At 50.4% G+C, this 24,108-nt stretch overlaps 2 protein-coding genes across 2 annotated transcripts in view; both read right to left on the reverse strand.

Moving 5' to 3' along the window:
- Positions 1-4,264: 4,264 nt before the first annotated feature.
- Positions 4,265-21,286, reverse strand: LOC119946796 (paired immunoglobulin-like type 2 receptor beta). The gene is made up of 4 exons (XM_038768248.1): positions 21,149-21,286; positions 8,265-8,639; positions 7,069-7,440; positions 4,265-4,611 (listed from the first exon to the last, which is right to left on the reverse strand). The coding sequence occupies exons 2-4, from the start codon at positions 8,416-8,418 to the stop codon at positions 4,265-4,267; spliced, it is 873 nt and encodes a 290-aa protein (XP_038624176.1). The 5' UTR covers positions 8,419-8,639; positions 21,149-21,286.
- Positions 8,724-24,108, reverse strand: part of STAG3 (stromal antigen 3) — a 48,864-nt gene continuing 33,479 nt past the window's right edge. The window contains exons 30-36 of the mRNA XM_038768249.1: positions 23,558-23,732; positions 21,737-21,817; positions 21,601-21,635; positions 20,924-21,028; positions 20,640-20,767; positions 13,314-13,404; positions 8,724-8,788 (exon numbers count right to left, since the gene is read on the reverse strand). Coding sequence (XP_038624177.1) covers positions 8,724-8,788; positions 13,314-13,404; positions 20,640-20,767; positions 20,924-21,028; positions 21,601-21,635; positions 21,737-21,817; positions 23,558-23,732 — 680 coding nt within the window. The remainder of the gene's footprint in view (positions 8,789-13,313; positions 13,405-20,639; positions 20,768-20,923; positions 21,029-21,600; positions 21,636-21,736; positions 21,818-23,557; positions 23,733-24,108) is intronic.

The raw sequence follows: 24,108 nt of genomic DNA on the forward strand, positions 1-24,108 counted from the left end.
AAGCACTTACTATGTGCCAAGCACTGTTCTAAGCGCTGGTGGGGGGGATACCAGGTCATCAGGTCATCCTGTATATATGTATATATGTTTGTACATATTTATTACTCTATTTATTTATTTTACTTGTACATATCTATCCTATTTATTTTATTTTGTTAGTATGTTTGGTTTTGTCTCCCCCTTTTAGACTGTGAGCCCACTGTTGGGTAGGGACTGTCTCTATATGTTGCCAATTTGTACTTCCCAAGCGCTTAGTACAGTGCTCTGCACATAGTAAGCGCTCAATAAATACGATTGATGATGATGATGATCAGGTTGTCCCACGTGGGGCCAACGTAAAATGGGGATGAAGACTGTGAGCTCCACGTGGGACAACCTGATCACCTGGTAACCTCCCCAGCGCTTAGAACAGTGCTTTGCACATAGTAAGCGCTTAATAAATGCCATTATTATTAACAAAGACCATCATTATTATGATGATTATTATCATCACTTCAGGGACCCTCTCAGCCCCTGGGATGGGGGGCAGTGGACCCAGGGGGCTTTGGGGGGCTGGTTCCCTGTGGGAGAAGCAGCGTGGCTCAGTGGAAAAGAGCCCGGGCTTGGGAGTCAGAGGTCATGGGTTCAAATCCTGACTCTGCCACTTGTCAGCTGGGTGACTTTGAGAAAGTCACTTCACTTCTCTGGGCCTCAGTGACCTCATCTGTCAGATGGGGATGAAGACTGTGAGCCCCCCGTGGGACAACCTGGTCACCTTGTAACCCCCCCAGCGCTTAGAACAGTGCTTTGCACATAGTAAGCGCTTAATAAATGCCATTATTATTATTATTATTGTAACCTCCCCAGTGCTTAGAACAGTGCTTTGCACATAGTAAGCGCTTAATAAATGCCTGATCACCTTGTAAGAGAAGCAGCATGGCTCAAGAGAAGCAGCATGGCTCAATGGAAAGAGCCCGGGCTTGGGAGTCAGAGGTCATGGGTTCAAATCCTGCTCCGCCACTTGTCAGCTGTGTGACTTTGAGAAAGTCACTTCATTCATTCATTCAATTGTATTTATTGAGCGCTTACTGTGTGCAGAGCACTGTACTAAACGCTTGGGAAGTACTTCACTTCTCTGGGCCTCAGTGACCTCATCCATAAAATGGGGATGAAGACTGTGAGCCCTCCGTGGGACAACCTGATCACCTTGTAACCTCCCCAGCACTTTGAACAGTGCTTTGCACATAGTAAGCACTTAATAAATGCCATTATTATTATTAAGGTGGCGAGGAGGCCAGGAGGATTAAGGGTAGGCGGTGATGTGTGTGTATGTGTAAGACTGAGGTTTGACCTCTGCCCCCTTCTAGACTGTGAGCCCACTGTTGGGTAGGGACCGTCTCTATATGTTGCCAACTTGTACTTCCCAAGCGCTTAGTACAGTGCTCTGCACACAGTAAGTGCTCAATAAATACGATTGATTCATTGATTGATTGATTGATTGATTGATTGCCCTCTGAAGTGGCTTAGGTGTTAGGCAGGCTGGGCCTGGCCTCCAGGTTAGAGCCCTGGTGATAACTGCTAATTTCCTGTCTGTCCTTTCTACTTCTCTGTAATCTGATTTAGTGTCCTTCCCCACTTCTAGACTGCAAGCTCCTTGAGGGATGTCTTGTCTCCCCCACTCTGATAATAATAATAATAATAATAATAATAATGGTATTAAGCGCTTACTAGGTGCCAAGCACTGTTCTAACCGCTGGGGAAGATACAAGGTCATCAGGTACTCTATTACTCTATTTATTTATTTATTTTACTTGTACATATTTATTCTATTTATTTTATTTTGTAAATATGTTTTGTCTTGTTGTCTGTCTCCCCCTTCTAGACTGTGAGCCCCACGTGGGACAACCTGATGACCTTGTGTCTAGCCCAGTGGTTAGGACAGTGCTTCGCACATAGTAAGCGCTTAACAAATACCATCATCATTATTATTATTATTATTGCTAGCAGCGTGGCTCAGTGGAAAGAGCCCGGGCTTTGGAGTCACATGTCATGGGTTCGAATCCCGGCTCTGCCAATTGTCAGCTGTGTAACTTTGGGCAAGTCACTTGACTTCTCTGTGCCTCAGTTTCCTCATCTGGAAAATGGGGATTAAGACTGTGAGTCCCCTGTGGGACAACCTGATCACCTTGTAACCTCCCCAGTGCTCAGAACACTGCTTTGCACATAGTAAGCGCTTAATAAATGCCATTATTATTATTATTATTATTATTATTATTATTATTATTATTATTATTACTGATGGATTGGTTCCCCGCAAAACTATCATCTCGGCTCTGCCCCTTGCCTGTCGTGTGATCTTGGGCAAGTCACATCACTTCTCTGGGCCTCAGTGACCTCATCTGGAAAACGGGGATGAAGACTGTGAGCCCCACGGAGGACAACCCTGATTACCTTGTCTCTACCCCAGCGCTTAGAACAGTGCTTGACACATAGTAAGCGCCTAAATACCATCATTCTTATTAACTCCGTGAGGGCAGGGGTTATGCCCCCCCCCCTCAGTACTCTCCCGCACGCTTAAAGAGCAACCAACACCCCTCCAGACTGTCAGCTCCTTGTGGGCAGGGAATGTGTCTCCCTACACTATCGTATTCTCCCAGTCGGTCCTAATATTATTATTATTATTATTATTATTAGTCCTAATTATAATATTAATAATAATAATGTTGGTATTCATTAAGCGCTTACTATGTGCCAAGCACTGTTCTAAGCGCCGGGGGGGGGATAAAAGGTAATCAGGGTTGTCCCACGTGGGGCTCACAGTCTTCATCCCCATTTTACAGATGAGGTCACCGAGGCAAAGAAAAGTGAAACGACTTTCCCAAAGTCACACAGCTGACGAGTGGTGGAGCCAGGGTTTGAATCCATGACCTTTGACTCTTAAGCCCATGCTCTTTCCACGGAGCCACACTGCTTCTCTGTATGTATGCTCAGTCGTATGTACTGAGCGCTTACTGTGTGCACTGTACTAAGCGCTTGGGAGAGTACAATAGATAACAGACACATTCAAGTCCAGTGCTCTGCGTGCCATAAGCGCTCATTAAATAATAATAATAATAATGATGGCATTTGTTAAGCTCTTATTATGTGCAAAGCACTGTTCTAAGCACTGGGGAGGTTATAAGGTGATCAGGTTGTCCCACTTAGGGCTTACAGTCTTAATCCCCATTATCCAGATGAGGTAACTGAGGCCCAGAGAAGTGAAGTGACTTGCCCAAAGTCACACAGCTGACAACTGGCGGAGCTGGGATTTGAACCCATGATCTCTGACTCCAAAGCCTGGGCTCTTTCCACAGAGCCACACTGCTTCTCTGTATGTATGCTCAGTCGTATGTACTGAGCACTTACTGTGTGCACTGTACTAAGCGCTTGGGAGAGTACAATATATGACAATAAACAGACACATTCAAGTCCAGTGCTCTGCGTGCCGTAAGCGCTCATTAAATAATAATAATGATGGCATTTGTTAAGCGCTTACTATGTGCAAAGCACTGTTCTAAGCACTGGGGAGGATACAAGGGGATCAGGTTGTCCCACTTGGGGCTCCCAGTCTTCATCCCCATTTTCCAGATGAGGTCACTGAGGCCCAGCTGAGAGCTCACCTCCTCCAGGAGGCCTTCCCAGACTGAGCCCCTTCCTTCCTCTCCCCCTCGTCCCCCTCTCCATCCCCCCATCTTACCTCCTTCCCTCCCCCACAGCACCTGTATAGATGTATATATGTTTGTACAGATTTATTACTCTATTTATTCATTTATTTATTTTACTTGTACATAGCTATTCTATTTATTTTATTTTGTTAGCATGTTTGGTTTTGTTCTCTGTCTCCCCCTTTTAGACTGTGAGCCCACTGTTGGGTAGGGACCGTCTCTATATGTTGCCAATTTGTACTTCCCAAGCGCTTAGTCCAGTGCTCTGCACATAGCAAGCGCTCAATAAATACGATTGATGATGATGATGATGATGAAGTGACTTGCCCAAAGTCACCCAGCTGACAATTGGCGGAGCCGGGATTTGAACCCATGCCCTCTGACTCCAAAGCCCGGGTTCTTTCCAGTGAGCCACGCTGCTTCGTAAATACCATCGATTGGTATTTATTGAGCGCTTCCCGGGTGAGGAGGGGGTGCTCATCTACCACCCCTTCCGACCCCCCCCGCCCCGTGCCTGGTTTCAGGCCCCGGACCCCGTCCCCCACAAACGCGCAAACTGCCAGGACAGCAGGCCGGGATCTTTACTGGACTTCTTGGGGTCCCTCGCTGGGCTCGGCCTGGTCGGGGCCGGGGGGCCGGGGGGCTTGTGGCTCCTGCCTGGCGGCGGGAAGGGGGTCCGGGGGGCCGGAGACCCCTCCGGGGCCGCCCCTCTCCCCGCCCTGGAGTTTCAGGAACACGGCTACACAGGTGCCGATTTTCAGGGTCAGGGAGAGAGCGAGGAGCAGGGCCAGGTCCAAGGGCGAGAAAAACAGGGCTCTGAGGCCGGATCCTCCGGAGTCGCCGGCCTCCTCCGGGAGACGGCTGCCATTGAGCAGGTTGAGGGCCTGCCGGTGCCCGGGCTGGGTGATCAACTGGCCGGTCGACCTCGCTGGAGAGACACAGATGGACAGACAGGAGAAGCCGCCCGGTTTAGTGGCTAGAACATGTGCTAGGGAGACAGAAGGGCATGGGTTCTAATTCCGACCTTGGGAAGTCACTTCACTTCCACTTCCCTCCTCACCCTGGGCTTCAAGGCTGTCCATCACCTCGCCCCCTCCTACCTCACCTCCCTTCTCTCCTTCTACTGCCCAGCCCGCACCCTCCGCTCCTCTGCCACCGCTAATCTCCTCACTGTACCTCGCTCTCGCCTGTCCCGCCATCGACCCCCGGCCCACGTCATCCCCCGGGCCTGGAATGCCCTCCCTCTGCCCATCCGCCAAGCTAGCTCTCTTCCTCCCTTCAAGGCCCTGCTGAGAGCTCACCTCCTCCAGGAGGCCTTCCCAGACTGAGCCCCTTCTTTCCTCTCCCCCTCGTCCCCCTCTCCATCCCCCCGTCTTACCTCCTTCCCTTCCCCACAGCACCTGTATATATGTATATATGGTTGTACATATTTATTATTCTATTTATTTATTTATTTATTTATTTTACTTGTACATTTCTATCCTACTTATTTTATTTTGTTGGTATGTTTGGTTCTGTTCTCTGTCTCCCCCTTTTAGACTGTGAGCCCACTGTTGGGTAGGGACTGTCTCTATGTGATGCCAATTTGTACTTCCCAAGCGCTTAGTACAGTGCTCTGCACATAGTAAGCGCTCAATAAATACGATTGATTGATTGATTGATTGATTGGGCCTCAGTTACCTCGTCCGTAATACGGGGTAAAGCAGGTTTGTAGACACGCACAAGATCGACGGCATTTTTGAAGCGCTCACTAGGTACCAAACCCTGCGATAGGTACAAAGTAGTAGGATCGGACACAGTCCCTGCCCCGGACGGGATTCACAGTCTTCAAAATGGGAAGGAACCTGGTATTTTATCCCTTTTTTCCATATGAGGAAATGGAAGCGCATGAAAATGAAGTGGCTTGCCCAAGGTCGTTCACCGGGCAAATGGCAGAGACAAGAGTAGAACCCAGGTCTCCTGACTCTAAATTCTGAGCTCTTTCCACTAGGCCAATAAATACTCTATTTATTTATTTAGTTTCATTGTACGTATCTATTCTATTTATTTTGTTAACACGTTTTGTTCTGTTCTCTGTCTCCCCCTTCTAGACTGTGAGCCGCTGTTGGGTAGGGACCGTCTCTAGATGTTGCCGACTTGGACTTCCCAAGCGCTTAGTCCAGTGCTCTGCACACAGTAAGCGCTCAATAAATATGATTGAATGAATGAATGAATATGTGGGACGGGGACTGTGTCCAACCTGACTACCCTAGAATAGTGCTCGGCACATAGTAAGCGCTTAACAAGTACCATTATTACTATTATTATTATTATTAGGTAGAGACAGGCGCGGAGAGACAGAAACAGAGGCAGAGATGAACAGACAGGAGAAGCAGCATGGTTTAGTGGCTAGAACATGTGCTAGGGAGACAGAAGGGCATGGGTTCTAATTCTGATTCTGCCACGTGTCTGCTGTGTGACCTTGGGCAAGTCACTTCGCTTCTCTGGGCCTTCACTACAAAGTCTCTTCAGACTGTGAGTTCGTTGTTGGGTAGGGATTGTCTCTATTTGTTGCCTAATTGTACTTTCCAAGCGCTTAGTACAGTGCTCGGCACACAGTAAGCGCTCAATAAATATGACTGAATGAGTGAATGGGCTTCAGTTACCTCACCTGTAAAACGGGGATTAATAATAATGGCATTTTATTGAGTGCTTACTATGTGCAAAGCACTGTTCTAAGCGCCGGGGAGGTTACAAGGTGATCAGGTTGTCCCACGCGGGGCTCACAGTCTTCATCCCCATTTTACAGACGGGGAACTGAAGCCCGGAGAGGTTAAGTGACTTGCCCAAAGTCACACAATTTGTGGAGCTGGGATTTGAACCCACAACCTCTGATTCCAAAGCCCGGGCTCTTTCTAGTGAGCTACGTTTGAGCCCTATATGGGACAGGGTCTGTGTCCAACCTATCTTGTATCTACCCCAGTGCTTGGCACATAGTAAGTGCTTAACCAATGCCATTTTTATTATTGTTACTCAACGGAGACTGAGGGGAGTGGTTTGCCCCCCTGCTGTCCCCACCAGTTGGGCAAAAGGGGCCCAACTTTTTGCAGGGTCCCCTTCCCCCCTCCCCACTCCGGCAGCCCGGGGAGGGGCTGTGGTCAATCAATCAGTCAATCAATGAATCGTATTTATTGAGCGCTTACTGCGTGCAGAGCACTGGACGAAGCGCTTGGGAAGTCCAAGTTGGCAACATCTAGAGACGGTCCCTACCCAACAGCGGGTTCACAGTCTAGAAGGGGGAGACGGAGAACAGAACAAAACATGTTGGCAAAATGAAATAAATAGAAGAGATATGTACAAGGAAAATAAATAAATAGAGTAATAAGAACCCCGGGTCGGGCCTCACCTGTCACGGTGAGGGGGGTTCCCACGGAGCTCTGCCGCTGGACCTCCCGCCCGTGGGCGAGGCGGCCGGAGATGTAACAGAAGTAGGTGGTTTGGTCCAGGGGCCGCAGGCCGGAGATCCGGATGGACGCGTTCCCGGCCTCCAGGTTCCCCACCAGGGTCACTCGGCCCTCGTAGTCCGGATCCGGGGTGGCGGGCGGGAAGGCCTGGAAGATGACTAGGCCGTTGAAGTGGTCCCGCCTCCAGTAGACCCTCACGTTGCTCAGGGGCCCAAGGCCCGGCGGGGGGACGAAGAGGCAGGAGATGATGACGGAGCCTCCCTCGGGGGCCGACAGGGCCTCCGGTTGCACGATCAGGAATCTCGGGGTGTCTTCTGTGGACAGACGGAGTCCCAGGTGGCGTCCCAGCTATCCCCTGGGAACGCAGCAGTGTGGGCTCGCTCTCGCTAAGCGCTTAGTACAGTGCTCTGCACGCAGTAAGTGCTCAGTCATCATCATCATCATCATCATCAATTGTATTTATTGAGCGCTTACTATGTGCAGAGCACTGTACTAAGCACTTGGGAAGTACAAATTGGCAACATCTAGAGACAGTCCCTACCCAACAGTGGGCTCACAGTCTAAAAGGGGGAGACAGAGAACAAAACCAAACGTACTAACAAAATAAAATAAATAGAATAGATATGTACAAGTAAAATAAATAAATAAAGAGAGTAATAATAATAATAATAATAATAGAGCAATAAATACGATGGAGCCCCGACCTGCTGTGTGACCTTGGGCCGGTCACTTCGCTTCCCTGGGCCCCAGTTCCCTCGGCTGGAAAATGGGGATGAACACAGTGAGCCGCGTGGGGGACAGGGACTGTGTCCAACCTGGAAAGACTGTATCTACCCCAGTGCTTAGAACGGCACTTAGCTTCTCTGTGCCTCAGTTCCCTCATCTGTAAAATGGGGATTAAGACTGTGAGCCCCAAGTGGGACAACCTGATCACCTTGTAAACTCTCCCAGTGCTTAGAACAGTGCTTTGCACATAGTAAGCGCTTAATAAATGCCCTCATTATTATTATTACTAACTAGGACCATAATTGTTATTATTATTAGCGACCCCCCCGCCCCCCTGCCCAGCGTTCCCCTGGAAGGGCAGGCCCTTGGAGGAATCGGGGAGGTGTGGGGGGGCGGCGGGGGTGACACTTACCCGCGAAAGTGATGTTGGCCCCTTCCTGGCTCCAGTAGGTGACCTCTTTGCCCTCGGTCACAACGTCGACACTGCAAAAGAACACGTCCTCGTCGCTCTTCCGCAGGCGTTGGATGTTGAAGGAACTGAACCCCCGCTGGAGGTCCTGCTCCATGGAGACCCGGCCCCGGTAATCCGAGTGGGTGAAGTTGGTTCTGGAGTTGAAGATGGACCATCGGGTCTCAGGAGTCCCCCGCCACCAGGAGAACCCCAGGATCCGCAGAGGGGGCCCCCCTTTCTGAGCGGAGATGGAACAGTGCAGGATCTCGGAGTCGCCCTCGGAGGTGACGATCCCCAAAGACTGCTTCACCAGGACGTTCTGGGCCTCCGCCAGGACTGCGGTGGGGAAACGTGGGAGTCACGGGCCTAGTCGGGCCTGGGGGCGGAGGGGATCGGACCCTGAAGAAGTTGGGGTCCAGTTCACTCGGAGCCCCGATTCTCAGAGAGGCTGCGATATGGGGGCAGAGCGGTCGGGAAAGGGCCGGCTGTGAGGTGGGACGAGGTCACCTCTAGGGCAGGGGCCCGTTCCATTCATTCATTAATTCATTCATTCATTCAATTCATTCAATGGTATTTATTGAGCGCTTACTGTGTGCAGAGCACTGGACTAAGAGCTTGGGAAGTCCAAGTTGGCAACACATAGAGATAGTCCCTACCCAACAATGGACTCACACTCTAGAAGGGGGAGACAGACAACAAAACATGTGGACAGGTGTCAAGTCGTCAGAACAAATAGTTAAAGCTCTATGCACATCATGAACAAAATACATAGAATGGTAAATATGTACAAGTAAAATAAATAGAGCAATAAATCTGTACAAACATATATACAAGTGCTGTGGGGAGGGGAAGGAGGTAAGGCGGGGGGGATGGGGAGGAGAGGAAAAAGGGGGCTCAGTCATTCATTCATTCAATCGTATTTATTGAGCGCTTACTGTGTGCAGAGCACTGCACCAAGTGCTTGGGAAGTACAACTTGGCAACACATAGAGACGGTCCCTACCCAACAACGGGCTCACAGTCAAGAAGGGGGAGACAGACAACAAAACATGTGGACAGGTGTCAAGTCATCAGAACAAATAATTAAAGCTCTATGCACATCATGAACAAAATAAATAGAATAGTAAATGTGTACAAGTAAAATAGAGCAATAAATCTGTACAAACATATATACAAGTGCTGTGGGGAGGGGAAGGAGGTAAAGCGGGGGGGGGGGATGGGGAGGAGAGGAAAAAGGGGGCTCAGTCCTTCATTCATTCAATCGCACTTATTGAGTGCTTACTGTGTGCAGAGCACTGTACTAAGCGCTTGGGAAGTACAAGTTGGCAACACATAGAGACAGTCCCTACCCAACAACAGGCTCACACTCTAGAAGGGGGAGACAGACAACAAAACATGTGGACAGGTGTCAAGTCGTCCGAACAAATAATTAAAGCTCTATGCACATCATGAATAATAATAATAATGATGGCATTTTTTAAGCGCTTACTATGTGCAAAGCACTGTTCTAAGCGCTGGGGAGGTTACAGGGTGATCAGATCAGATCTTTCAGACTGTGAGCCCACTGTTGGGTAGGGACTGTCTCTATATGTTGCCAACTTGTACTTCCCAAGCGCTTAGTCCAGTGCTCTGCACACAGTAAGCGCTCAATAAATACGATTGATGATGATGATGAACAAAATAAATAGAATAGTAAATATGTACAAGTACAAGTTCCGACCTGCTTATCTTTCAAGCGGTCCATCGGTGGTCATTATTTTTTATGAAATATGTTAAACACTTATTATGTGCCAGGCACGATACTAAGTGCTGGGGTAGACACGAGCTGATCATCTGCTTCCCCCTTCTAGACTGTGAGCCTGTTGTTGGGTAGGGGCCGTCTCTCTATGTTGCCGACTTGTACTTCCCAAGCGCTTAGTACAGTGCTCTGCACACAGTAAGCGCTCAATAAATACGATTGAATGAATAATCAGCTCATCCCCAGACTGAGCCCCCTTTTTAACCAGGCTGAGCCCCCTTTTTTCTCTCCTCCTCCCCATCCCCCTGCCTTCCCTCCTTCTCCTCCCCACAGCACCTGTATATATGTTTGTACAGATTTATTACTCTATTTATTTTACTTGTACATATTTACTATTCTATTTATTTTCTTAATGATGTGCATCTAGCTTTATTTCTATTTATTCTGATGACTTGACACCCGTCCACATGTTTTGTTTTGTGGTCCGTCTCCCCCTTCTAGACTGCGAGCCCGTTGTCGGGTAGGGACTGTCTCTATATGTTGCCAACTTGGACTTCCCAAGCGCTTAGTACAGTGCTCTGCACACAGAGAGGCAGCGTGGCTCAGTGGAAAGAGCCTGAGCTTTGGAGTCGGAGGTTGTGGGTTCAAATCCCGGCTCCGCCACTTGTCAGCTGGGTGACTCTGGGCAAGTCACTTCACTTCTCTGTGCCTCAGTTCCCTCACCTGTAAAGTGGGGATCAATCAATCGATCAATCAATCAATCATATTTATTGAGCACTTACTGTGTGCAGAGCACTGGACTGAGTGCTTGGGAAGTCCAAGTTGGCAACATATAGAGACAGTCCCTACCCACCAGTGGGCTCACAGTCTAGAAGGGGGAGACAGAGAACAAAACCAAACAGATTAACAAAATAAAATAAATAGAATAGATATGTACAAGTAAAATAAATAAATAAATAGAGTAATAAATATGAACATATATACATACCTTCCCCACAGCACCTGTATATATGTTTGTACATATTTATTACTCTATTTATTTATTTATTTTACTTGTACATATCTATTCTATTTATTATATTTTGTTAGTATGTTTGTTTTGTTCTCTGTCTCCCCCTTTTAAACTGTGAGCCCACTGCTGGGTAGGGACTGTCTCTATATGTTACCAACTTGTACTTCCCAAGCGCTTAGTACAGTGCTCTGCACACAGTAAGCGCTCAATAAATACGATTGATGAGGATGATGATGATATACAGGTGCTGTGGGGAAGGGAAGGAGGTAAGGCGGGGGGGACGGAGAGGGAGAGGAAGGCCGAGTGGGGGGTCTGCACCGCACAGGGGGGCTCCCCCGCAGTCGGACGGGGGACGGAGGAGGGAGGTGGGGGGGGATGTACACTGTCGGAGGGCATCAGCCCACCCTCTGGTGCCTTCTCTTAGAGAAGCCGCGTGGCTCAGTGGCAAGAGCCCGGGCTTGGGAGTCGGAGAGTCATGGGTTCTAATCCCGACTCCGCCGCTTGTCAGCTGTGTGACTTAGGACAAGACACTTCCCTTCTCTGTGACTCGGTTTCCTCATCTGTCAAATGGGGCTGAAGACCGTGAACTCCACATGGGACAACCGGATGACCTTGTATCTACCCCAGTGCTTCGCACATAGTAAGCACTTAACAAACATTATAATTACTAACAATAATAATAATAATCGACACCATCCGCGCCCTCCAGGATCTGACCAACTAAAACAACAGAAGCAAACAGACATAATTGTACGTATGTAAAAGCTCCTAAGAATACATAAATGTTACAGGGAGGAGCAGGGTGGCCTAGTGAGAAGCAGCGTGGCTCAATGGCTTTGGAGTCAGAGGTCAGGGGTTCAAATCCCGGCTCCGCCAATTGTCAGCTGGGTGACTTTGGGCGAGTCACTTCACTTCTCTGGGCTTCAGTTCCCTCGTCTGGAAAATGGGGGTGAAGACTGTGAGCCCCCCGTGGGACAACCTGATCACCTTGTAACCTCCCCAGCGCTTAGAACAGTGCTTTGCACATAGTAAGCGCTTAATAAATGCCATCATTATTATTATTAGTGGAAAGAACCCAGGTCTGGGCATCAGAGGACCTGGATTCCAGTCCCAGCTCTGTCACTAGCCAGCTGTGCGACCTTAAGCAAGTCAGTTACTTCACCTCTCTGGGCCTCAGTGGCACTCAATCACTTTGCCCCCTCTGACCTCACGTTGCTACTCTCCTACCATAGCCCAGGCCACATACTTTGGAGTCAGAAGTCATGGGTTCAAACCCCGGCTCTGCCAATTGTCAGCTGGGTGACTTTGGGCAAGTCACTTAACTTCTCTGTGCCTCAGTTACCTCATCTGTAAAATGGGGATTGAGACTGTGAGCCCCAGGTGGGACAACCTGATCACCTTGTAACATCCCCAGCGCTTAGAACAGTGCTTTGCACATAGTGCTTAATAAATGCCATCATCATACTTCCCTCCTCTAATGCTGATCTTCTCACTGTCCCTCCATCTCCTCTATCTCGCCGCCGACCTCTCGCCCCCATCCTGCCTCTGGCCTGGAATGCCCTCCCTCCTCATCTGACGGACAATGCCTCTCCCGCTGTTCAGAGCCTTATTGAAGGCACACCTCCTCCAAGAAGCCTTCCCTAAGTCCCCCTTTCCTCTTCTCCCACTTCCTTCTGCGCCGCCCTGACTTGCTCCCTTTATTCATCCATCCCCCCTCCCAGCCCCACCCCACCTATTCATTCATTCAATCGTATTTATTGAGCGCTTATTGTGTGCAGAGCACTGTACTAAGCGCTTGGGAAGTACAAGTCGGCAACATACAGAGACGGTCCCTACCCACTTAGGTCCATATCTGTCATTTATTTCCACTAATGTCTGTCTCCCCCCAAACCCAATCCAGACTGTAAGCTTGTGTGGGAATACGTCTATTTATCATTGTACAGTCCTCTCCCTAATGCTCAGTACAGTGCTCTGCACACAGTAAGCACTCTATAAATACGATTGATGATGATAAATACAATTGAATGAATGAATGAACGAATGTCACGGAGACCCAGACAGCAGCTGGTCCAGTGAGGGATCCGTCCTCAGAGTGGGAGAAGTGCTTAAGCGCTTAGTACAGTGCTCTGCACATAGTAAGCGCTCAATAAATACGATTGATGATGATGATGAGAGGGTGGACTGGGATGCCTGGGCCTATCCGCCCCCGCAAAGCTGGTTTCCATGCCCCCTGCCCGCTCCCCATTCCCGGCTACACTCACCTTTCCAGATCAGCGCCCCGAGCAGGAGCGGGAAGACCCCCATGGTCTGGGCCTGGTGGTCTCGCAACCCCAGTCTTTCCTCTCCCCTCGGCTGCAATAGCGGGGAGGCCTGACCGCGAGAAAGCACAAGGAGGCTGAGGAAGGAAGTGATTGCAGGATCCATGGAGTACCCCCTCCCGCCCCCGAAGAAAAAAGGCTAATTTGGGGTGTGGGGATTGCGCCAGGTGGGAGCGGACACGGTGAGGAGAGGGGTGGAGAGATCAGGAGATAATAATAATGGTATTTGTTAAGCGCTTACTATGTGCAAAGCACTGTTCTAAGCGCTGGGGGGGGGGATACAAGGCGATCAGATTGTCCCACGTGGGGCTCACAGGCTTAATCCCCATTTTCCAGATGAGGGAACTGAGGCCCGGAGAAGTGAAGTGACTTGCCTAAAGTCACACAGCTGACAAGTGGCGGGGTCGGAATTTGAACCCATGACCTCTGACTCCAAAGCCCGGGCTCTTTCCATCGAGCCATGCTGCTTCTCCCCCTCTAGACTGTCTTTCTCCCCCTTCATTCATTCAATCGTACTTATTGAGCGCTTCCTGTGTGCAGAGCCCCCTCATTCATTCATTCATATTTATTGAGCGCTTACTGTGTGCAGAGCACTGGACTAAGCGCTTGGGAAGTCCAAGTTGGCAACGTACAGAGACGGTCCTTACCCAACAGCGGGCTCGCAGTCTAGAAGGACTGTAAGCTTACTGTGGGCAGGGAACCCATCTACCAACTCTATTAGATTGCACCTTCCCAAGTGCTCAGTCCAGTGCTCTGCACAGAGTAAGCGCTCAATGAATATGATTGATCAGCGCTTGACAGATATCAAAATCACTGTCAAGGATGGAGAGCTTGGCCCAAAATCTCATCCCGACTTCGACGTCTCTAAGGGACTGCTTAAAGGAACCTAGCCCAGGGCCACTGTGAAGCCAGTCTGGAAGTCACCCAGGAATCAATCAATTAATCAATCAATCAATCAATCATATTGATTGAGCGCTTACTGTGTGCAGAACACTGTACTAAGCGCTTGGGAAGTCCAAGTTGGCAACATCTAGAGACAGTCCCTACCCAACAGTGGGCTCACAGTCTAAAAGGGGGAGACGGAGAGCAAAACCAAACACACTAACAAAATAAAATAAATAGAATAGATAGGTACAAGTAAAATAAACAAATAAATAAATAGAGGAATAAATATGTACAAACATATATACATATATACAGGTGCTGTGGGGAAGGGAAGAAGGAAGGGAAGGGAAGGAAGACTGAGCCCCTTCCTTCCTCTCCCCCTCGTCCCCGTCTCCATCCCCCCCATCTTACCTCCTTCCCTTCCCCACAGCACCTGGATATATGTATATATGTTTGTACAGATTTATTACTCTATTTATTTATTTTACCTGTACATATCTATTCTATTTATTTTATCTTGTTAGTATGTTTGGTTTTGTTCTCTGTATCCCCCTTCTAGACTGTGAGCCCACTGTTGGGTAGGGACTGTCTCTATATGTTGCCAATTTGGACTTCCCAAGCGCTTAGTACAGTGCTCTGCACATAGTAAGTGCTCAATAAATACGATTGATGATGATGATGATGATGAAGGAAGGAAGAAATGGGACAGGCCTGAGAGCTTGAGAGAAGCAGTGTGGCTTAGTGGAAAGAGTCTGGGCTTGGGACTCAACAGAACCTAGGTTTTGGGGGGTTTTTTTATATGTTAAGAGCTTATTATGGGCCAGAGACTGTGCTAAACGCCTGGTAGATACAAGCTAATCAGGTTGGACCCAATTTTTGTCCCACATGGAGATCACAGTCAGTAAGTGCTTAACAAACACTGTCATTATTATTATTATTATTATTATTATTATTATTATTATTATTATTATTATTGCCCCCATTTTACAGATGAGGTAAATGAAGCACAGAGAATACTAACTGTGGTACTTGCTAAGCGCTTACTATGGGCCAAGCGCTGCTCTAAGCGCTGGGGTGCGTACAAGGTAATCAGGCTGGACACAATCCATGTCCCACACGGGGCTCATAGCTGTAATCCCCATTTTACGGATGAGGCGACAGGCGCAGTGAAGTGACTCGCCCAAGGGTTCTAATCCTGGCTCCACCGGGTTCACAGTCTTCATCCCCATTTTACAGATAAGGGAACTGAGGCACAGAGAATAATAATAATAATAATGATGGCATTTGTGAAGCGCTTACTATGTGCAAAGCACTGTTCTAAGCGCTGGGGAGGTTACAAGGTGATCAGGTTGTCCCACGTGGGGTTCATCCCCATTTTACAGATGAGGGAACTGAGGCACAGAGAATAATAATAATAATGATGGCATTTATTAAGCGCTTACTATGTGGAAAGCACTGTTCTAAGCGCTGGGGAGGTTACAAGGTGATCAGGTTGTCCCACGGGGGGCTCACAGTCTTCATCCCCATTTTGCAGATGAGGGAACTGAGGCACAGAGAATAATAATAATAATGATGGCATTTATTAAGCGCTTACTATGTGCAAAGTACTGTTTTAAGCGCTGGGGAGATTACAAGGTAATCAGGTTGTCCCACAGGGGGCTCCCAGTCTTCATCCCCATTTTACAGATGAGGTCACTGAGGCACAGAGAAGTGAAGTGACTTGCCCGAAATCACACAGCTGACACGTGGCGGAGCCAGGATTTGAACCCATGACTTCTGACTCCAAAGCCCGGGCTCTTTCCACTGAGCCACGCTGCTTCTCACATACTAGTCCCCTGTACTAAGGGCCAGGGGACAGACAAGATCATTCGTCAGATAATAATAATAATGATGGCATTTATTCAGCGCTTACTATGTGCAAAGCACTGTTCTAAGCGCTGGGGAGGTTACAAGGTGATCAGGTTGTCCCACAGGGGGCTCACAGTCTTCATCCCCATTTGACAGATGGGGTAACTGAGGCCCAGAGAAGTGAAGTGACTTGCCCAAAGTCACCCAGCTGACAAGTGGCGGAGCGGGGATTTGAACCCAAGACCACTGACTCCAAAGCCCGGGCTCTTTCCACTGAGCCACGATGCTTCTCTAATCTGATCTGTGTCCCTGTCCCACCCGGGGCTCACCGTCTCAGTAGGGAGGGGAGAATGGGTACTGAATCCCCACGCTGCAGATGAAGGAACTGAGGCCGAGAAGAAGCGGCGTGGCTCAGTGGAAAGAGCCCAGGCTTGGGAGTCAGAAGTCGTGGGTTCTAATCCTGGCTCCGCCACTTATCAGCTGGGTGACTTTGGGCCAGTCAGCTTCTCCGGGCCTCAGTTCCCTCATCTGTCAAATGGGGATGAAGACGGTGAGCCCCAGGTGGGACAACCTGATTACCCTGTATCTACCCCAGCGCTTGGAACAGTGCTTGGCACATAGTGAGTGCTTAACAAATACCAAATACCAAATGTGAGAAGCAGTGTGGCTCAGTGGAAAGAGCCCGGGCTTTGGAGTCAGAGGTCACGGGTTCGAATCCCGACTCCACCACGTCTGCTGTGTGATCTTGGGCAAGTCACTTCACTTCTCTGGGCCTCAGTTCCCTCATCTGTAAAATGGGGATTAAGACTGTGAACCCCACACGGGACAACCTGATCACCCTGTATCCTCCCCAGAGCCTAGAACAGTGCTCTGCACATAGTAAGCGCTTAACAAATGCCAACAACAAAAAAAATACCGTCATCAAGTGACTTTGTTATTATTATTATGGCATTTGTTAAGTGCTTACTATGTGCAGAGCACTGTTCTAAGCGCTGGGGGGGGATACAAGGTGATCAAGTTGTCCCACGTGGGGCTCACAGTCTTCAATCCCCTTTTACAGATGAGGCACAGAGAAGTTAAGTGACTTGCCCACGGTCACACAGCAGACGTGTGGCGGGGGCAGGATTCGAACCCATGACCTCTGACTCCAAAGCCCGGGCTCTTTCCACTGAGCCACGCTGCTTCTCACTTGCTGCTTCACACTTGCTATGGGTCAAACACTCCTCTAAGTGCTGGGGGAGATACAGGTTTTTTTTAATGCTATTTGTTATGCGCTTCCAAGGTCACTCAGCAGGCAAGTGGCAGATACTCTGACTCCCAAACCCGGGATCTTTCCACTAGGCCACGTTGCTTCTGTTTCTTGGGCTTGGGTATTTTATTACTATGTGCCAAGCACTGTTCTAAGCGCTGGGGCAGATACAAGGTGATCAGGTTGTCCCACGTGGGGCTTACAGTCTTTATCCCTATTTTACAGATGAGGGAACTGAGGCAGAGAATAATAATAATAATGATGATGGTATTTGTTAAGTGCTTACTATATGCGAAGCACCGTTCTAAATGCTGGAGGGGATACAAGGTGATCAGGTTGTCCCACGTGGGGCTCACAATCTTCATCCCTATTTTACAGATGAGGTCACTGAGGCACAGAGAATAATAATAATGATGATGGTATTTGTTAAGCGCTTACTATGTGCAAAGCACCGTTCTAAGCACTGGGGCGGATACAAGGTCATCAGGTTGTCCCATGCGGGGCTCACAGTCGTAATCCTCATTTTACAGATGAGGTCACTGAGGCACAAAGAATAATAATAACGATGACGGTATTTGTTAAGCGCTTACTATGTGCGAAGCACCGTTCCAAGTGCTGGAGGGGATACAAGGTGATCAGGTTGTCCCACGTGGGGCTTACAGTCTTCATCCCTATTTTACAGATGAGGTAACTGAGGCACTGAGAATAATAATAATGATGATGGTATTTGTTAAGCGCTTACTATGTGCGAAGCACCGTTCTAAGCGCTGAGGGGGGATACAAGGTGATCAGGTTGTCCCACATGGGGCTCACAGTCTTAATCCCCATTTTACTGATGAGGTCACTGAGGCACAGAGAATAATAATAATAATGATGGCATTTGTTAAGCGCTTACTATATGCGAAGCACTGTTCTAAGCGCTGAGGGGGGATACAAGGTGATCACGTTGTCCCACGTGGGGCTTACAGTCTTCATCCCTACTTTACTGATGAGGTAACTGAGGCAACAGAGAATAATAATAATGATGATGGTATTTGTTAAGCGCTTACTATGTGTGAAGCACTGTTTTAAGCGCTGGGGGGGGGGGAATACAAGGTGATCAGGTTGTCCCATGTGGGGCTTACAGTCTTCATCCCTATTTTACAGATGAGGTAACTGAGGCACAGAGAATAATAATAATGATGATGGTATTTGTTAAGTGCTTACTATGTGCGAAGCACCATTCTAAGCGCTGAGGGGGGATACAAGGTGATCACGTTGTCCCACGCGGGGCTCACAGTCTTCATCCCCATTTTAGAGATGAGGGAACTGAGGCTCAGAGAAGTGAAGTGACTTGCCCAGACTCACACAGCTGACAAGCGGCGGAGCCAGGATTAGAACCCACGACCTCCCAAGCCCGGGCTCTTTCCGCTAAGCCACGCCGCTTCCATGGTATTGGCTCTCCTCGCAGTGCTTTCCCCAGCCCTGGCCCAGTACCTGATTCTGTTGCCAACTCGTACTTCCCAAGCGCTTAGTACAGTGCTCTGCACACAGTAAGCGCTCAATGAATACGATTGATGATGATGATGATTTGGACCGCAGGGGAGGCTCCGTGCAAACGGACAATTGGCCTTTTGTCCCCACCAAGCTTTGGGGAGTGTGCGTCTTCCCTGAGAGGGATTCCCCCCAATTCGATGCCAGAGCTACGGCCCCCGGCCACGAGAGGTGGAAGCGGAATGAGGCAGGACCCTGTCCCATCCTTCCTCCACGGTCCCACGGGATAACCTCGAGCGGACAGAAGTCGGTGTCGCCCTCCGGCCCTCCTGGCTTCCAAGGAATCGCCCACAGTCCCACGGGACACCCTTGGGCGGACACAGGTTGTTCTTCCCCCTCTGGACCTCCTGGCTTCTGAGGCGGAGCGAGGGGGGCCTATCCGTGAGCTCGCAGACAGAGACCCAACTCCGGGTGGCTGGCGATAATAATAATAATAATAATGATGGCATTTATTAAGCGCTTACTATGTGCAAAGCACTGTTCTAAGCGCTGGCGGGGTGCTACAAGGTGATCAGGTTGTCCCACGGGGGGCTCACAGTCTTCATCCCCATTTGACAGATGGGGTAACTGAGGCCCAGAGAAGTGACTTGCCCAAAGTCACCCAGCTAACAAGTGGCGGAGCGGGGATTTGAACCCAAGACCACCGACTCCAAAGCCCGGGCTCTTTCCACTGAGCCACGCTGCTTCTCTAATCTGATCTGTGTCCCTGTCCCACCCGGGGCTCACGGTCTCAGTAGGGAGGGGAGAACGGGTACTGACTCCCTACGCTGCAGATGAAGGAACTGAGGCCGAGAAGAAGCGGCGCGGCTCAGTGGAAAGAGCATGGGCGATGAGGCCGCGGGCTAATTCTCTCCCTTGTGGAGGGCCCCCGGCCCAAGGAGACTCCCTCCAGACCCGGGGCGGCGGGGAAGGGGGTGGTTGGGGGGGAAGAGACTGAAGTCGGGGCTGGTTGGTTTTCAAAATCTTCCCGGGCAATCCCAGGGTGAGACCGGGTCGGGGTGGCGAGGTGTCGGGTGTTAATGTATATATGTTTGTATATATGTTTGTACATGTATATATGTTTGTACATATTTTTTTTTACTCTATTTATTTATTTATTTAATTTATTTCTACATATCTATTCTATTTTACTTTGTTAGTATGTTTGGTTTTGTTCTCTGTCTCCCCCTTTTAGACTGTGAGCCCACTGTTGGGTAGGGACTGTCTCTATATGTTGCCAATTTGTACTTCTCAAGCGCTTAGTACAGTGCTCTGCACATAGTAAGCGCTCAATAAATACCATTGATGATGATGATGTTAATAATGGCATTTATTAAGCGCTTACTATGTGCAAAGCATTGTTCTAAGCGCTGGTGTTGAGGAAGCCCTCAACTTCCTCCTCCAACCTCCAAACCAGAACCAGGTTTTGCCTGCGGCCTCTTAATACCTTCGCTCGTCCTCCAACCCTCCCACTGAAGATGCCCCTGACCCCCACTTCCCCCCCGGGGGCCGAGGCAGCTTTGTAGGTTGGGCTCCACAGGGCTCAGAATCGGGTTCCAAATATCTTTATTGGGTGAACGGGTTCCGCTGAGGGGGGCCGGGAACTGGGCTCCCCCCCGGACCTTCTCGCCGCCAACCCAACCGGGGGAGAAAGACCGGGAGGGCGACTCGGACCATGGAGAGTCCCGGCCTCGGGGGAGGCGGGGAGGGGCGGGGGACTTTGTCAGGGGAGGGAAAAGGGGGTCACGTCTCTGCTCCCCGCAAACAGCCCTCACCTTTCTAGAGGACGGGGCGGGTGGCGTGTCCTGGAAATTGGTGGGCCGGATGGGAAGAGGGGGGCGGGGAGGTGGGGGAGAGGGGGCATCTCCAAGTCTCTTCAGGGGGAAAACATCTGCTTGGTGATCTAGGGACAGACAGACGGATGGACAGACAGACAGATGGGACGGACGGACGGACAGGGAGACAAGGAAAAGTGTGAAGCGGCCCAGACGGGACTCTGTTTCCCCCTCGGTGGCTCCCCTGCTGTGAGCCACTGTCCCCCCAGCCCCCCAGATCCTACTTCCCGGGGCCTCTTCCCGCCACCTGAACCCCCAGCCAGCCACCTTCTGGGGGTCACTTTTGCGCCTGCCCACCTCGGTGAGGTGGAGCATATCAGGGTGGTACTCTGAGGACGAAGACCAGGACCTCGGCGGGGCGGGGGGGGGCCACAGAGGGGTCAGCAGCAGACACACACACCACCCACCTACCCAGGGACGACCCCCAAACCACGGTAGAAAGTACTCACCCCACTTCCGCTGAACCAGTCCTCTACATCCCCTTCACTTGTTCCAGACTGTACAGCTCCTGAATCTTCGTCGTCGTAGTCCTCCTCCTCCTCGTCCTCATCGTCGGCCTCCTCCTCGTCCTCGTCCTGGTCCTCCACCTCCTCATCATTGTCCTCCTGGCCCTCCTCCTCATCATCATCATCATTGTCCTCCTGGCCCTCCTCCTCCTCATCATCATCATTGTCCTCCTGGTCCTCCTCCTCATTGTCAGCCTCCTGGCCCTTCTCCTCCTCATCGTCCTCCTTCTCATGGCCCTTCTCCATCTCCTCGTAGTCCTTCTGCTCCTGGCCCTTCTCCTCCTCCTTCTCCTGCCCCTTCTCCTCCTCCTCCTCGTCATCGTCCTTCTGCACCTGGCCCTTCTTCTCCTCCTCCTCCTCCTCCTCCTCCTGCTCCTGGCCCTTCTCCTCCTCGTTGTCGTCCTCCTCTTCCACCTCCATGAGGCTGAGCCTGGGGGTCGGTGGACAGAGCCCGGGTGGGAGGCGGCTCCTTCTCAGAGAGCGACGGGCGGTGGCCGAGAGGGGATGGGAAAAGGGGGAAAAGCCACTCACCGGGTCAGCTGGCTGTCCACGGAGTGCTGGGAACGGTCAACCCTGCGGCGCTGCGGCGGCCTGGTCCTCAGTGAGGTCTGACTGTGGGAACAAAATGGTGGTAATGATGATGATGATGATGATGATGATGGTATCTGTTAAGCGCTTACTATGTGCCAAGCACTGTTCTAAGCGCTGGGGGGATACAGGAGTGGGGACAACCGCACGGACCAAGAGCGGGATGGAGAAGGGACAGGGGAGAGTGCTTCTCAAGGCGGTGGGATGGGGAGGCGGCAGGCGGGTTATGGAGGGAACAGAAGCAGTGTGGCCTACGGACAGAACCCAAGGCCTGGGAATCGGGAGGACCTCGTGCCTCAGTGGAAAGAGGAGATGGAGAAGGGGCCATGAGCTTAGCGCTTAGTACAGTGCTCTGCACACAGTAAGTGCTCAATAAATACGATTGATGATGAGGAGGAGCAGGAGGACAAGGAGGAGGAGGAGGAGGGCCAGGAGGTTGACAATGAGGAGGAGGAGGACCAGGAGGACAAGGATGATGATGAGGACGAGAAGGGCCAAGAGGACAATGATGAGGAGGTGGAGGAGGACGAGGAGTTGGAGGAGGAGGAGGAGGAAGAGAAGGACCTCTGGGAGTCAGAGGTCATGGGTTCGAATCCCAGCTCTGCCACTTATCAGCTGGGTGACTTTGGGTAAGTCACTTAAATCTCTGTGCCTCCGTTACCTCATCTGCAAAATGGGGATTAAGACTGTGACCCCCACGTGGGACAACCTGATCACCGTGTATCCTCCCCAGTGCTTAGAACAGTGCTTTGCACATAGTACACGATTAACAAATACCATCATTATTATTATTATTCTCATCCCGGCTCCACCACACGTCAGCTGTGTGACCACGGGTCAGTCACTTGGCTTCTCTGGACTCCAGTTCCCTCCTTTGTAAAATTTCACTTCACTGGCCCGTCCATCAACTTGAGGTTTACAGAGAGGGGAAGCGTGGCCTGGTGGAAAGAGCCTGTGCCTGGGAGTCAGAGGTCCTGGGTTCTAATCCCGGCTCTGGCGTTTGTCTGCTGTGCGACCTTGGGCAAGTCACTTCACTTCTCTGGGCCGCAGGCCCCTCATTCTGTAAAATGGGAACCCAAGTCTGTTCTCCCCCATACTTAGACTGTGAGCTCCACGTGGGATCTAATGATCTTGTATCTATTATCTACTTAGTACAGTGCTTGGCACATAGTAAGTGCTTAATGAATACCATTATTACTATTTTTATTATGAGGCTTCAGCCCCTACTCTCCCTCCTCCTTAGACTGTGAACCCGGGTGGGACAGGGACCTTGTCCCGACCTGATCACACAAGAGAAGCAGCGTGGCTCAGAGGAAAGAGCCCGGCCTTGGGAGTCGGAGGTCATGGGTTCTAATCCTGGCTCCGCCACTAGTCAGCTGTGTGACTTTGGGCATGTCTTAGAACAGTGCTTTGCACATAGTAAGCACTTAATAAATGCCATTAAAAAAAAAAAGTCACTTCACTTCTCTGTGCCTCAGTTCCCTCATCTGTCGAATGGGGATTAAGACTGTGGGCCCCACGTGGAACAACCTGATCACCTTGTATCTCCCCCAGTGCTTAGAACAGTGCTTGGCACATAGTAAGGGCTTAACAAATACTATTATTATTATTATCATCATCCTATATCTTCGCCGGCGCTGACATCAGTGCTTGGCACATATGAATAGTAAGCGCTTAACAAATACCACAGTTTATGTTGTTTTTATTAGCAGGTCTGAGAGCATCCCCCGCCCCCACTTCCCGCCCTGGCTCCGGGGCCCCTACCTCGGGAAGAAATCCGACTCTGAGGTCTCCATCTCCTCTTCCTCCGGCAGCTGCCGGGCGGGCTGGTGGTCTTTCACGGCCGTGGAGGTGAGGCGGGGCGCCTCGGGGGAGCTGCTCAGCTGGGGGCTCGGCTCCGGAGCCCGGCGTCCCCTTGGCCGGCTTCTCGCCAAGGGAGCTGCAGGGACACCCCAATCAGCCCCCTTGCTTCCTGAAATCCCACTCTGGCACCTGCGCCCGGAGCCCGTCTGTTTTTTAAAGTGGTATTTGTTAATAATGATGGCATTTATTAAGCGCTTACTATGTGCCAAGCACTGTTCTAAGCGCTGGGGAGGTTACAAGGTGATCAGGTTGTCCCACGGGGGGGCTCACAGTCTTCATCCCCATTTTACAGGCGAGGGAACGGAGGACCAGTGAAGTGACTTGCCCAAGTCACACAGCTGGCAATTGGCGGAGCCGGGATTTGAACCCCTGACCTCGGGCTCCAAAGCCCCTGCGCTTCCCACTGAGCCACGCTGCTTCTCTATTTGCTAAGCGCTTGCTATGTGCCAGGC

The sequence above is a fragment of the Tachyglossus aculeatus genome, chromosome Y4 (assembly GCF_015852505.1).
Source record: "Tachyglossus aculeatus isolate mTacAcu1 chromosome Y4, mTacAcu1.pri, whole genome shotgun sequence".
NCBI lineage: Eukaryota > Metazoa > Chordata > Mammalia > Monotremata > Tachyglossidae > Tachyglossus > Tachyglossus aculeatus.